This window comes from Giraffa tippelskirchi, chromosome 2 (genome assembly GCF_054371585.1).
Source record: "Giraffa tippelskirchi isolate mGirTip1 chromosome 2, T2T-mGirTip1v1.2.pri, whole genome shotgun sequence".
Lineage (NCBI taxonomy): Eukaryota > Metazoa > Chordata > Mammalia > Artiodactyla > Giraffidae > Giraffa > Giraffa tippelskirchi.
The window spans coordinates 91,612,269-91,627,343 of NC_137276.1; the positions used below are offsets into that span (position 1 = coordinate 91,612,269).

The 15,075-nt window shown below is 38.2% G+C and overlaps 1 protein-coding gene across 12 annotated transcripts in view; it reads right to left on the reverse strand.

Moving 5' to 3' along the window:
• Positions 1–10,914, reverse strand: part of TRPC1 (transient receptor potential cation channel subfamily C member 1) — a 61,142-nt gene extending 50,228 nt beyond the window's left edge. For 7 of the 12 annotated variants that reach the window (XM_081569558.1, XM_081569557.1, XM_081569548.1 and 4 more), the window contains exon 1: positions 9,994–10,685. In XM_081569558.1, the coding sequence (XP_081425684.1) occupies positions 9,994–10,168 (175 nt within the window). In that variant the 5' untranslated portion in view covers positions 10,169–10,685. Of the gene's footprint in view, positions 1–9,993 lie in introns of all 12 variants that reach the window. The other 5 variants (XM_081569554.1, XM_081569552.1, XM_081569550.1 and 2 more) reach the window with 4 other exon arrangements.
• Between the last annotated feature and the right edge of the window lie 4,161 nt (positions 10,915–15,075).

The following is a 15,075-nucleotide window of genomic DNA, read 5'->3' on the forward strand; positions in this document are numbered from 1 at the left end:
ACAGGAAGAGAACAATCAGAGTGGAAACCAGAAGGAAAAAGAAATGAATGATTTCATGATACAGAAAGAGAAATTCTAGAACTGGACTGAGTGAATAACAAAGAAAGGTAACAGATTTTTTTCTTTTTGGTTAACATTTCAAATTACACTATTATTTTTAACCAGTGACTTTTAAGTCCTCATTTTTGGAAGGTGTTGAATGGTAGTTCTCTTGATGGTGTATTCCTTAGTTCCCTCAAGAAAACTAGTCAGAAAAAGAAATTATTTCCTCAAAGCACTATTAATTTATATTTAAATACTAATGCTCCATGGCAAAAACTTATCAAACACTTCGCAAAGTGAAGTTCTGAATCACAAGTTGAACCAAGAGTGAACATGCAGATAGATCAGTGAAAATTTATCACTAATCCTGGAAAATAACTTTAAAACCTTATTTCAGGTGAATTTATTTCAGTGTCTTAGTTGTAGGAGAATGCTACACATAAAAACTCTGGCTCTATTTTCTTTGATTTCATGATGCACCTAGGTGAGGAACAGTTTTTTTCTTTATCCTTGGGACTCATTTCTGAATCTGACTCTGCCCTTCATTAATATGCAATATTTTCAGCCATTTTCTCTTGAAATATTGCTTCATTTCCACATTACTTTTTCTCCTACTGGAACTTCTTTAGCTGTTATGTTGGATCATCCCATTCCAAATTCTGTGTCTGTAAAGGTATATTTTTCTTCTTTCTTCCTCTCTTTTCTGCTTCAGGATAAATTCTTCACATTTCTCTTCAAGTCATTTATTCCTCCTTTAACTGTTTCTGCTGATTACTCCATTCATTATTTTTTAAATTTTAATGACTATATTTTTTATTTCTCTAAGCTTTATTGGATTCCTTTCCAAATCTTTTGATCTACTTTATGTTTTCATTTCATTATTTTAAGCTTTTTCTCATTTAAACACATATTTTATGGTCTCTATATGACAACTGGGCTTCCCTGGTGGCTCGGTGATAAAGAAATCCCCTGCCAATACAGGAGACATGGGCTCACTCCCTGGATCGGGAAGATCCACTGGAGAAGGAAATGGCAACCTATTCCAGTATTCTTGCCTGGGAAATCTCATGGACAGAGGAGCATGGCAGGCTACAGTCCATGGGCTGCAGAAGAGTCAGACATGACTTAGTGGCTAAATAACAACAAAACACAATAATTATCTGAGGGCCTTACAGATTTAACCCTATTCATTGTGTCACTTGTGATAATGAAATTTTCAATTGGGTATTGCAAACTCAACTTCATGCGGTTTAACTTTGGGAAACTAGGCAGCCTAGTTTGAAAGCTTGCCCCACCAAGGATGTATGTGTTCGCTTCTTCCAGATAACTCAGAGGTTTTGCTACACTATGAATCTTTTTTTATATTAATTTCTCAGGTTAGGTTTTCCCAGAACAAGAAGTTAATATTAATTTAAATTCCAAGCCAACAAGAGGCAGGAACACAGCTACAAATTCTTAGGGAAGTCTTATTTAAAAGCTTCTTTGTAGTCTCCCGTTGCTGATGGATGGGTTCTTTTCCTCATCTACCCCTTTGGTAGAAGTATATAGTCCTTTAAGGATCCTGGTTTCATGCTTGCATGCTATTCCAACTCTCCACTCTGTACAAACTCAAGGCTTTGTAACTTATTTCCACATGGGCATTAAAATTCTAATCCCAACAATGCCCAGATCATTAACTCTTGTTCCCACCCATAGAGCAGTCAAATGTCAGCTTACACACGCCTCTGTTTTTCAGTCTTTTCTTTATGTTTGAATTTGTTTTCCTTACTTTCTTGAAAGCTCAGTTGTTCATTTAAATGGATGTTTGTTATATTTTATCTAAAATTTCTAGGTGATTTGAAACAGTAGGGTCTTCAGATTATTTAGTCAGCCATACTGTTAGAGACAGAAAGGTATAAAGAACTATATAAATATAATTCTTACAAAATTTTATAAATTTCATGTACAACAAATGGTCAAAAACAACTCCTACACATTTAAAAGTTTGAATTACTGTTTAAAAAGTAATGTGTATTGCAAATTCAGATTCTATGGCTTTGTGGTTTCAAAGACTATTTCCATTACAGTCAGGGGGCTATACAAGGAAAATATAAATAAAATTTATAATAAAAATTTTATTAAAATTTCCACCCTGCCACAGCTGACACACTCACACAAAAGAACAACCACAAACCATAGTCACAGAACCAACAGGAGACCTAGAATGGTTCCTAAGCATTCTACCTAAGTTTACATTTGCAACCTATTTAAAACAATGTACTGTATTCAGAAAGCCCTGAACAGTCTTAATATTTATAATGAGTGAATATGTAAGAAGAGGTTAGTAAATTTAAAATACATAACAAGAAGCTAGTTATAGAGAAGGACTACAAGTAAAAATGTCTTATGGGTCAGGCAAACAGAATCATTTTACATTGAAGTTGCTTTTGAAAGTTACATACATCTTTTCGAATATCACATTATAGAAGGAAATGCAACATGATCCATTCACGTTTTTGGCTAGATGGTTATCTTTCTTCAGTGAAGGAAAAAGAAACTTTCAATCAATTCCACCAGTACACAAACTCAACAGCAAAACTTCTCAGTCCCTTCTCCAAAATGTCCCCCATACTTATTTACTTGTATCCATGTACATATCCTGCTACCCTCAGTCCAAGACACCATCATCTCTCTCCTAGACTCTGCACTGATCTCTTCACTGATATGGCTGCCTAAACTCTACTACAGGGGTCAACAAACTTTTTCTCTAAAGGGCCATACAATAAATATCTAGGTTTTGTGGGCCATACTATCCCCACTGTAAGTACTCAACCCTGTTCTTGCTGCACAAAAGTGGCCATAGATCACATGTACACAATGAGCTTCAATGTGTTCTAATAAAACTTCATTTATAGGCACTCAAGTTTAAATTCTGTATAATCTTCACATTATAAAATATTATTCTTCTTTTGATTTATTCCTGACCATTTGAAATGTATGTAAAAACCATTCTTTGCTCACAGGCTTTACAGAGACAGGTGGTGGGTGGATTTGGCCTGTGGGCCCACCTCTACTCTGGCATCAGCCCTTTAATCCACTCTCCACCTAGCAGCCAGAGTGATCATATGAAAATCAGGTTTTTAATCCTCAAGACTTTTAATCACACTTTAGTAAATTCTATAACCTTTACTGTGGCTTACTAAGCCCTATGGGACCTAGGGCTTGCTACCTTTCTGAATTTACCTAGGAGCCACTCTCCCTCTCACCCGCTATGATCTTTCTACACGTTTTCCAAACTGCAGGTTGCAACCCATTTGCAGTCGTGAAATCAATGCAGCAAGTCCTAACCAACAATTTTAAAAACTGAAATTGTATATAAAAATACCAGGGTAATTCCATAGACCCTTAGCAACAAATTTTCCCTGACCAACTTGATATATTCACCCTGACCAACTTGAGAGAGACTTCCCTGGTGGTTCAGATGGTAAAGCGTCCGCCTACAATGCAGGAGACCTGGGTTTGATCCCTGGGTCGGGAAGATCTCCTGGAGAAAGAAATGGCAACCCACTTCAGTACTCTTGCCTGGAAAATCCTATGGACAGAGGAGCCTGGTAGGCTACAGTCAATGGGGTCACAAAGAGTCGGACATGACTGAGTGACTTCACCTTCACTTTCTTTCAACTTGAGAAAGACAGCAGAGAAATGTTACAGTATCAATGAAGAACTGGTGGCATCTCATTTTATTTTCTGGCATATGATGGTAAATTTCAACATCACTGAAGTGAGAGCACTCATGTTGGTCAGTTTAATTTTATAGTAACCAAATTTTCAGTTAGTTGTGAAGTATGGGATGATATATCTGTCAAAAAATCTGTTTTTCAAACCAAGTTTCTATAACTTTTTGACTATGGCACATGCAACATTCTAGTTGAACTATTATTAACGATGCTTAAAACAGATTTTATTTATTAAGAGGAAAAAGAATAATGAGATAAAAAATACAGTGCCATGATCAAATTCAATTGTTGGCTCTAGAAATATTAAGTAGTAACAATACTGATTAAAATGTTAACTCCACAGCAAACTTCAAATTAGCTTGAACCAAATTCTTAAAAAAACACAAAAACTACATGTAAGACTTTTAGAATGAAAATTATTTAAAAATGTAGCTTTACAAAACATGCAAAAGCCAATATTTATCATAGACCCCTAATGTATTTCCATTCACATTGCTGTGAATGAAATCGTCAAAATTAGATACTCAGAAACATGCTATACTGAATTGTTCATAGTACTCTGAATATTTTTGCAAAAAGACAATTATTACTGTAATTTTAGTCATTTATATCTGTTAATGAAGACAATTAGTGATAATGAATATCACCTGGCAAAAGAGCAAAGCTGAAATGCTTCAGGAAAATATTATATTAATAGAGTAGAAGGTAATGGTAATTTTTTTTTAGAGTAAATTAGCTTATAAATTTAAAACTGCTAATATATTCTTGGATCTATTAGAAGCAATGTTTACTTTGTAATTACAGTCTGGAATATGATTTGAGATGCAATTCACAGTGATGTTACAAGTACTATAAAACTTTAGTTAATATTAGGTATGCAAAAAAAAAAAAAAAAAAAAATATTAGGTATGCAATATTACTGTTTCATAAATGATTTATTGTGTTGCTTAAATTTAATCTCACATACATTTAAATTATACATATTTAAAGAACTGAAAAAGTACACTAATGATCAATATAAATGAAGCTACAAAAATATAAAAGGATTAGTAATGGAGCAACAAATATGACCAGAAAACAAACATGAGTTTTTTTTTTAACAGAAGCTATTAATAACAGTGCTGATCACCATTTTATAGGTCACAAAGTTTGGGCATCCAAAGAAATTCCACTGAATTTCACAACTATAGGATATGGTATTGGATAATACCACATATTAGTCCTGATAATTTGTTTATGTTTTTAAAAGTCACTACTTAATCACCTCTTAGTGATAGCTATTGAACTCATTACATAATAAATTAACTAATCCTAGAACTTAAACTTCTTAGTATCAATATATCTGGTGAAGTCAGTTACAAGGAAGATATTTACAATACTGGAAGCAGGGAAGAAGAGGAATTATTCCTAGGTTGCAACAATATCCATGCAATAAAACCTAATCTTTTAACATCCTCCCCAAAGTTTATAATATACTAGGTAAAAAGGGGGTTGGGAGAAGGAAATGGCAGCCCACTCCAATATTCTTGCTTGGAGAAGCCTGTGGACAGAGGAGCCTGGAGGGCTCTGTCCATGGGGTCGCACAGAGTCGGACACGACTGAAACGACTTAGCATGCATGCATGTGTTGGAGAGGGAAATGGCAACCCACTCCAGTATTCTTGCCTGGAGAATCCCAGGGACAGAGGAGCCTGGTGGGCTGCCGTCTATGGGGTCACACAGAGTCGGATGCAACTAAAGCAACTTAGCAGCAGCAGCAGCAGGTAAAGGGGTTTGGCTTGGGTTACATTTGTTTAACTTCCCGGATAAAAGACTGACTGTATACTAAGAATAGCCCATCTTTCAAATCACAAATAGGCCATGTAGTTAAATTGAGCATTTGTTTCTTCCCTTCAGACAGATTAGGCCCAAACATACTTTTTTTCCCTTACTGCTCCTCACAAGAGAACGCCTTCATTATACAGGAAGCTACTAAAAAGACAGGGATGTAGTCAGTTATTTCTTGACAAAGCACCTTGACAGTGCCTTAACAAAATTAGCTTGATAAATGTTATACATTCAGATGATGAATTGTAGAAAAGAGCAGCGAATTAAAAATGAAATAAAGAAACACATTTGTGGAATCACTACAAAGAAATACCAGCAGTACAGAACTAAGAAGTAGCTAGCTGCTCAACGATTAGTCTGTTATACACTATCCACAAGATCTTGGTGACTTAAGAGTCTTTTTTGTTAAAATAACTGAACCATACAGCATGCCACCACCGGTGATTTGAAAAACTCTCTTGTCCAAAATACTTACACTAATGGCAATTTGTGAAATGTTTGTAGAATTGTGTCTATAGTACCCTCTTTACCTCGCTTTCCTTGCTGCAAAGTTTTCTCCCATCACACCACATACTTCTTTATATTAGGTGTCCCTTGTCAACATAAAACTTCTCGGCAGTACCCAGTACTCCGCACTTTTTCTTCCCACTGCCATCCTCTCCAACCCCAAACACTTCAAAGTCTCTTTTCAAACAGCTTCTTTAAAAGTCCCACTAAATACATTAAGTAAAAGTGCTATTAAAACAGCAGCTTGACATTACTTCTCCTGGAAATGTTACCCATTTTAAAAGCACGCTGAAACAAAGGCAAGCCAAATTTAAGTGGAATCCAGGCATCAAAGCATGCTCCATACAATGTAACAAATCACACCACAAAGGTGACACAAGACTCTAGATCATTAAGATTAAGCCCAAGAATAAGAGTGAAATTCAATTCTTTCCATCCCTCCCCTGACTCCTGAATAATGAAATTCAAGGGCCTCCTGACATTAATTGCAAATCAAATTTCCTGAAAATGCTCTTCATGAAAAGCTGACAGGGACTGAATCCAGACTGAGTCCTTTCATCATTTTCTTTTTCTGCACAAGAACTGATGACCAATCATCAGCAAATTAAAGGATTTATACTAAAGCTACCATCTACTCAAGTCACTTTCAAACAGCATACGTAGCTTAGGTGCTCCCTAAATAAAGGTATTAATCTTTTCTCCAGCCCAAAGGCCTGAGGTAGACCAGTGTCTCCCAAAATAAAAGTGGCTCATTACTACACTTAACTCTCAATGAGAAAGGAAAAAGACGATAGGTGGTAAGAATCACTGCTTAATACTTCATAAAACAACACATGTATAGCCGCTCTTATTTCAACTAACCTTTATTTCTGAACTGCAGCATTCTATGTCTAAAAAGAACATGAGTACTCAGAATTTTACTAGGTGGTTGGGGCAGACTTAACTTCACAGAACTGGCACAAGAATCTTCAATTTACTTTTTCTTCTAAATTTTACAGAAAGAAAAGAACCAATGTTACCTTTGAGATGATTCTGACACACTTTCAAGATCAGTAACAGCCACTATTCAGTGGCCACTACCTGGATCAGCACTTGCCTAGATCTACAGAACTAATTTACATAAAAGCCAGCTATACACACTATAAAATCAAGCTATAAAATCATTTTTATTTCCTATTTTTTTCCTTTACTCCTTAATCTGTACACAACTTTCAAAAAGCCACCGATCTACTAACAAACACATACCACCACATCTTCACAATTTCTGCTTTAGGAATTCTCAAGTGGAACACATTATGAACATTTTACACATATAGAGAAAAACTGCTAAATGAAAAAGGATGAGACACACGACAATGTAGAGTAAATTCACTCTCCTCCTTTTTTACTTTTACTGGACAAGTATAATCCATGGAAACCTCAGTTAATAAAAGAGTCATAGAGAGCAAGTTTAATTTCCAACCAGTTAAGTTCCAAATATGGATGTGTCTTTTCTAACACAAATGATTTTCATTCGTTCAACTACAACTAGATCAATAAAACTCAGTAGTTAAAAAGAGCACAGACTCAAAATAGATCCTAGTTCTACTACTTCCTAACTAATGTAACCTTGGGCAAAATAATTATAAAGTTTTGCTAAGCCTCATTTTCCTCATTTGTAAAATGGGGCATAACTACATATCTGGCTCACGGGGTTGTAAGGATTAAATGAAATCATCTATGAAAAGCATATGACTCTACCCAGAAAGCTGTCTCAGTAAATTTTTGCCATTTGGCTTGATGAAAGCTCCAAAGTAATAGTGGAAACCATAGCTACTTTAGGAAATTTTTCACTTTTAGATTTGGTTTGGGTAACAGTGAAAAAGGTTTAACAATATTAGTGAATATAAACAAACAACAACTGCTATAATGCAAATTTATTTTTTAGCATAAATGTATAAGTACATGTAAGAAATAAGCCATTTTTCAAAATCTAACCCAAGAATTCATTTCAACATAACTGAAACAAAATATACCTATTTCATCTCACTTGTTAAAATTTTTTTTAATTTATACGGGAGAAAAAGCATACATATTTACTTTTCACCCTCCAAAAGCCAAATCTCTCCAAGGATCTTACTGATGTTATAAAAAGGAAACTAACAAAGAATACCAAGGCTATTTCAACTGGCACCACTGGATAGGCTACAAAGCTATCATACATTGAAACTCTTTTGAGCTATGTCATGCAATAATCCCAAATATACACACCATACAAGTATTTACTCAAGCTATGTTCCATTATGACATTCCTCTGTCCTCAGTTTGACAAGAATATTAAATTGCCTCTCTTGACATAATCTCTGTTTGCTTTAAAATAACCATTGCTCAGTAAGCTGGGGTAGAAAGAAGTAGCAGCCACTTAGTAATTCTAGTATAACACAATCTGTTCTCCACACCCCACCCCGAGTTTTTTTTTCCCCCTCTCAGAGAAATTTTAAAGAGAATTCAGACTATCCACTCCAGAAACACTAAAAATTTTACATAATCCACAGACAGTGATATTTATGAGGTTATATGTTTCTTTACATTTTCAAGACTACTCCAAACTGTGTCCATGGTGGACTTTCACATATGCTTTCATCATATAATACTATTACATAAGATCATAGAAGTGACTCACGATGGACACAGGTAGACTTTGCTTATACTTAAATGTGTTTTCAAAAAGTTGTGTAAATAAAATCGTATCTCAAAAGCAGTAACAGCAGTTAAGGAGGCTGTCATTTATTAAAAAAACACAGAGACAAACAAAAAAATCTTCTGTAATCTTTTCACAGTGTAAGTTGCCCTTTGGGTTTATGTTTTGGAAGTTTGCATGATCCTAAACATTTTTCCTAAGTAAGCATGGCCATTGGAAACCAAGCTGAATAAATTTAGAAAGAAAAGTTAGAACGCTTTTTTACATGTAGGAAATAAAAGCAGTCTTCGGGCAATTTCTCATTCTTTTTATTATATTCATCAATAGAGAGATGAATGCTTAAGTGAAGAGACTTTATTATGGCCATAAAACGGATCGATCTCCAGATTAAAAAAAAAAAGAAACACATTAAATATATTCCACGTTTTTGCCCTGTAATTATTTTGTTTGTCGTTGTTTAGTCGCGAAGTCCTGTCCGATTCTTTTACGACCCCAAATTATTTCGTACTACCTGTATTTCCCGAAGAAGAATGAGGAGCAATAAACCTTTCTCTCCAATAAAAAGTATGAACAAAGCTGTTTCGTAAATTTGGAGAAACTTCGGAACTTAGAATTTTCGGTAAAGTCCTGTCTTTATGTCCACCTAGGATACTAATATACCTAATCCCATCCAACAATCACAGAACACTGGGTGGCTGGAGTTAAATAATACAAGTAACGTTTAAAAAAAAAAGAAAGAAAACAAAACAAAAAACAACTGAAAGCCCATAAGCAAGAGAAACTCCAAGCAAGGACATGAAATTTTAGGACCGAAAAGTCCCAAACTAGACAAAACCTCTGGGCTTCCAGAAAGAACTGAAACCCCAAAGGGGAGATCTGGAGACTCAGGTGGGCAGTAGCGGAGGTGAGGCTGAAACCCTAGCAACGTCTCGGCTCCCACGACGCTACCTGAACTCCGGACCCCACGAAAGGAGACCGAGGGCAGAGCGGCCTTCCCCATGCAAGGGGCTCCGAGGGCGGCACCTGGGGCTGCTCCCGCCCTTCAGCTCCGCACACACGAGGCAGAGGCGGTGCCCGCCGGCCCCAGTGATGCAGCAGGCACGGCGGGAACAGACGCTCGGCGCGAGAGCTAGAGGGAATGCCCCAAGTTGAGGCCGGGAAGAGGATGAGGGGTGTGGAGGGCAGGGGTATCCAAAAGCGGAGAAAGGGTCCTCGCTCTCACCCTTGTCGCACGCCAGCAAGAAAAGCTTCTCATTCAGGGTGTTCTCCTCCTTCACCTCCCGCACATCCTTCAGCGCCATCACCTCGTTTGGCGACGAAGAGGAGGATGGGGAAGAAGGCAGGGAGGAGGAAGAGGCGCCCGAAAGGTCCGTGCTCGGGTACAGGGCCGCCATCATCGCGGCCCATGAGGGGGGCAGGCCAGGGGACGGGGGCGGAGCCCCCGCCAGCCCCGACCCCGACCCCAGCCCCGCCCCCCGGCTGGAAAACGGATGAGTCGTTCCCACGGCCGCCTCGGCTGGAGGCCCGTTGGCCCCGAAGGGCGTCGCCTCCCCACGGAGCCAGCACTCGCCTTCCACTGACAGCCCCAGACTGGTGGCAGCGCATGCGCGGCCCCGGGGCCAGCGCCCCCTCCCCAGCCGCCGGCGCCCAGGCCGAGCGGGTCCGCGCCCGTCCGGAGACGACAGGGTGGCGCGCGCCAGGGCGGCAGCCGAGCGCGGGGCCGTGCCAGGAGCCGCAAGGGCCGCGCGGGGGGCGGCCCAGCCAGAGAGGACGACGAAAATCGTTAGGAGAGGAGCTCCAAGAGGAGATTCTACAAGCGCCGGGCTCCAGGGCCCTGGGAATCACCGACCGAGCAGTGCCCGGAGGAGATGTTCGCGGCTCTCCTCACGTCATCTTCCGCTCAGCGCTAGCGACGACGACGGAGTGGGCTCGGCAGTGGGCGGGGCCTGGGACGGAGGCGGGGTCTGCGAACACCCCGCCCTCTATCCCTTGCGCTGCCCCCTGGAAGGCATCCTAACCGCCTAGGAAAAGGAGAACGGTCGGGTGTGCTCTCTCGATACCCGGGTTGCAAGTTTGAGGTAATTTCCCTCGCGGTCTCTGGGTGCATACATGTAAACGTGGCGGGGTGGTTCGTTGAGCCTCTGACGACTTAACGCTGAGTCGAAACTCCTAGTGGAATTGTCGAATAATTGCATATTCCTTTGTCCTCTGGCTAAAGCAGAAAGGACAGGACCCTTGCGACGCCACTACACCTGTTTGTGTGCAGTTATATTGGGCTAGCTACCCTCGTTTCTAAAACTGTACTTTTTTAAAAACTAGTTTGTGATATAAAATTTGCATAACGTTTCTGGTGTCATACATTTATTTGCCTGTAACCATTGGATAAGCACATCATTAGGCTCTATCTACGTCACAGTCCTTTCAGTGGTTTCTTTTTCATCTTCACATTATTATAACTCAGATTTTAGACGATGAGTGTGATTTAAGCAAAAGCTAACTGAATGCAGTAAGTGCTACTTCCTTGAATTTTTTTTTTAAATATTAAGCTTGTATTTAAAGCAGGTTTTTGCACCTTTAAGAACTGGGGGAGGGAGGCTGAAAATTGTATCCCGAATCATTTTCATTGCTTTCCACAGCCACCTATGCAAAAATCTAAATTGTGCCCTTAGTGCTTGGGTTTTTAAGGCAATATATAAATTTACGTGAGTATCATATGTTCGAGAGAAATACTTCCTGTTCTTTTCAGGTTGACTTGCTCCATCCCTGTCCTGCCAACACTAACTCCCAAATTTCCTAACTATATCTTCCTCGTTATTCAAAGTCCTCTTTCCATCGTCTCTGAGATCTTTAGTAAACTAGACTGCCCACCTTTCCAAACATTTTCATCTGTTTACTTCAAAATAGTTATCTATTGAATCATGTTAGCTTTTCCTCTATTATCCCTAGTAGATCATAAATCTGCCCTTCTCTAATGTTTAATACAGTTCTAAGTTTGTGTATCTGGTGGACTGTCAAAATTGCTCATAATAAATCTGGCCAGTGAACACAGTGGTACATATTTGTTTACATGTGTTTGTGCTTACACACTCTTTGTAGTTTGGTAAAAAATTTTTTCTCAGTAGCAGAAAACGCTAACCCTGACCCATCCAAAAGTTCCAGAGTGTTTAAGGGTAAAAATTCAGGTGGCTCAGAACTATAATCAGTAGTTTTTTCAAACTTCTGGGTTTAGGTGATTCCTTATCCATAGGATTCCCTCAGGGGCTGGACTGATTTCTTAGATTCAGGCGAATTCCAATGTACTTTAGGAGCTAGTCTTAGGAAACATTCTAAAGAATTAGAGGGTTTTTCCTCCTTCAAAGTAAGCTAGTGTTGCACCTGTATTTTCAGATGTCTCTTTGAATCATCCCAGATGCAAAAGATTCCCTTGTTTCTCGTGTATTTTTATCCAGCATAAATTGGGGTAGTTTAGGATCCTCTATATATTTTTCATCTTTGATATGAAATCAGTGATAGAATTAATAATGAACAATGGCATGCAAGATTCAGAAGCAGCACATTACTTAAAGCAACTCAGGGAACCTCAGGTACCAAAGAGAAGAGCCATTACAACTCCAGTTGGAGAGAAAATCCAGGTTCAGATCTAGTTCAAGTAACAGGCCCTATCTTCATCTCCAAACTCTCTTCTCCCTCACTATTCTTAGGCCACATTTGCGTATTTCTTTTCCTAAAATGCCTGCAAGACTCTTCCTACCTCAGAGCCTTTGCACTTGTTCCTTCTATTGAACAGTTATCATCTGACTTCTCATTCATATCTCAGCCTGAATATCACAATGCTAGAGGGACCTTTCCTGACCTACCAAACTAAAATCATCTCTACCCCAGTTCCTAAGTCTGTATCACATTACCCTGTTGTATTTCTCTTACTGCATTTATCACCATCTGCAACTCTTACTGTTTACCATCTTTCTCTACTAGGAAATAAGATTCATGAGGCCAGGAAATTTTGTCTATATTTTTCTCAGTTGAATCTCTAGTGTCTAGCATTATACCTGGATCATAATAGACAATTTTAATGAGTTAATTAACTCAAGTTATTTCATCAAATTTAGTTACTACAAACTAAATTTGTAGTAATCATGCAGTTGATCTTTCCAAAAATTCTTCCTACTAAAGAATCATAGAACCACCTTTGCTCCTCCCAAAATAATAAATTTTGTTTGTTTTACTCAAGCATAGGGATTGTTTTTTTTTTTTTTAATTTAAAGGGATCATACCCCAAGATCAAGTGGGATATATCCCAGGGATGCAAGGATTCTTCAGTATATGCAAATCAATCAATGTGATGCACCGTATCAACAAACTGAAAGATAAAAACCATATGATCATCTCAGTAGATGCAGAAAAAGCTTTCAGCAATATTCAACACCCATTTATGACAAAATCTTTTCTGGAAAATAAGTCTGTGAGAGATTAACTTTCAGTTATGTATTTTTGTTTAAATGTAATAAATACTGACACATTTGTACATACACAGAATTTTATTAAATTTTTTGTGAGAAAAAGAACACTCTAAAGTGCCAAATTTCATGTAAATTAGAGAACTTAGCGAGTATGGTGAAAAAAAAATCAAGGGGAAACATGATTTAAATAATCACAAACGAGTAAGAGCACATCTTCATATAACACAATAATCATCAAACTATAAAATTAGGAAAGGAAATCTCTTTTATTTCTTTTATAGAAGAATATATTTCAAAGTCTCACCTGCTGATGATTTCATTCAAAAAATTTTCTATTCTAAACATATGAATAGTCTCACTCTTACCAACGTCTTACTAACATGTATGTTTTAATCCATAGTAGATGGGGGATTTAGACTACTCATTCACAGTGAGATAGAATGCATTTTTTGTAGTACAGCAGTACTGCTCACTGGCACAAACAGTGGAAGATGAAGGAACTAGACTTCTGGATTCAGTTGTTAGGAGCAGAATCAGTCTATTGCCAAAAATTCAGACAAAAATACACCTGAAGCATTGCTACTCCCAAGTGACATAAGTATTAATCAAACATTGCCAATTTGAAGGAAACTGGGAAGATGTGAAAATATGCTGAATATTAGCTTTGTGTTACTTTCTTCTAAAGATAGTCAATGCTGCTGCTGCTGCTGCTGCTAAGTCGCTTCAGTCATGTCCGACTCTGTGCGACCCCATAGATGGCAGCCCACCAGGCTCTGCCGTCCCTGGGATTCTCCAGTCAAGAACACTGGAGTGGGTTGCTATTTCCTTCTCCAATGCATGAAAGTGAAAAGTGAAAGTGAAGTTGCTCAGTCGTGTCCGACTCTTAAGCGACCCCATGGACTGCAGCCTACCAGGCTCCTCCATCCATGGGATTTTCCAGGCAAGAGTACTGGAGTAGGGTGCCACTGCCTTCTCTGGATAGTCAATGGCATATTCTAAATTATTTAGGGCTAGAGTATCAAAAATTAGCATGTGTAACATGAAGCTAACAATACAGCATCAACATGTCTTGAGAGCTGTAGCCACAGTGTTTGGCTATAAATATTTGAAAGAAGTCAGTTGAAAAGTAACTATATGCATATCCAAAATGAATATTTCTAAAAGAAATCTTCAGGTACCAGATAGCTACAAACTGAAAAGTGTTACACAGCTAGTGGGGGCACAATAATTATTTCATGGTTGGCTAACTGACCAATGCAGTCCTCCTTCAGTATCCAGCAGATTGGTTCCAGGAACCAACCCCCGCAGCCCCCCGCCCACCTGCCACAAGGATACCAAAATCCACAGATGCTCAGATCCTTAATATGAAACAGTATTTGTATATAACCTACACATATTCTCCCATGTACTTTAAATCATCTCTAGATTACTTATACCTAATATACAGTGTAAATACTGTGTAAATTGTTGTAAATACAATGTAAATGCCATGGAAATTATTGCTGGCACTTGGCAAATTTAAGTTTTGCTTTTCCTAACTTCCTGGAATTCTTTTTTTTTCCAAATATCTTTGATCTGCAGTTGGTTGAATCTACGGATGTGGGACCATCTAATATGCATGCATTGGATATGGAGGGCTGTCTGTATACATACTATTTAAGAAAACCTGGGTAATTCAGGTGCAAAATATATATACGTACCCACACATATTTCTCTAATAACATCTTACATATATATATATATATATATATATATATATATGCTGCATGTCATGCAGTATATATAAAGTATCATGTAGTTAAAATTAAGTGTTAAGTAAAAAGCTCCTGCTATTAATACTTATA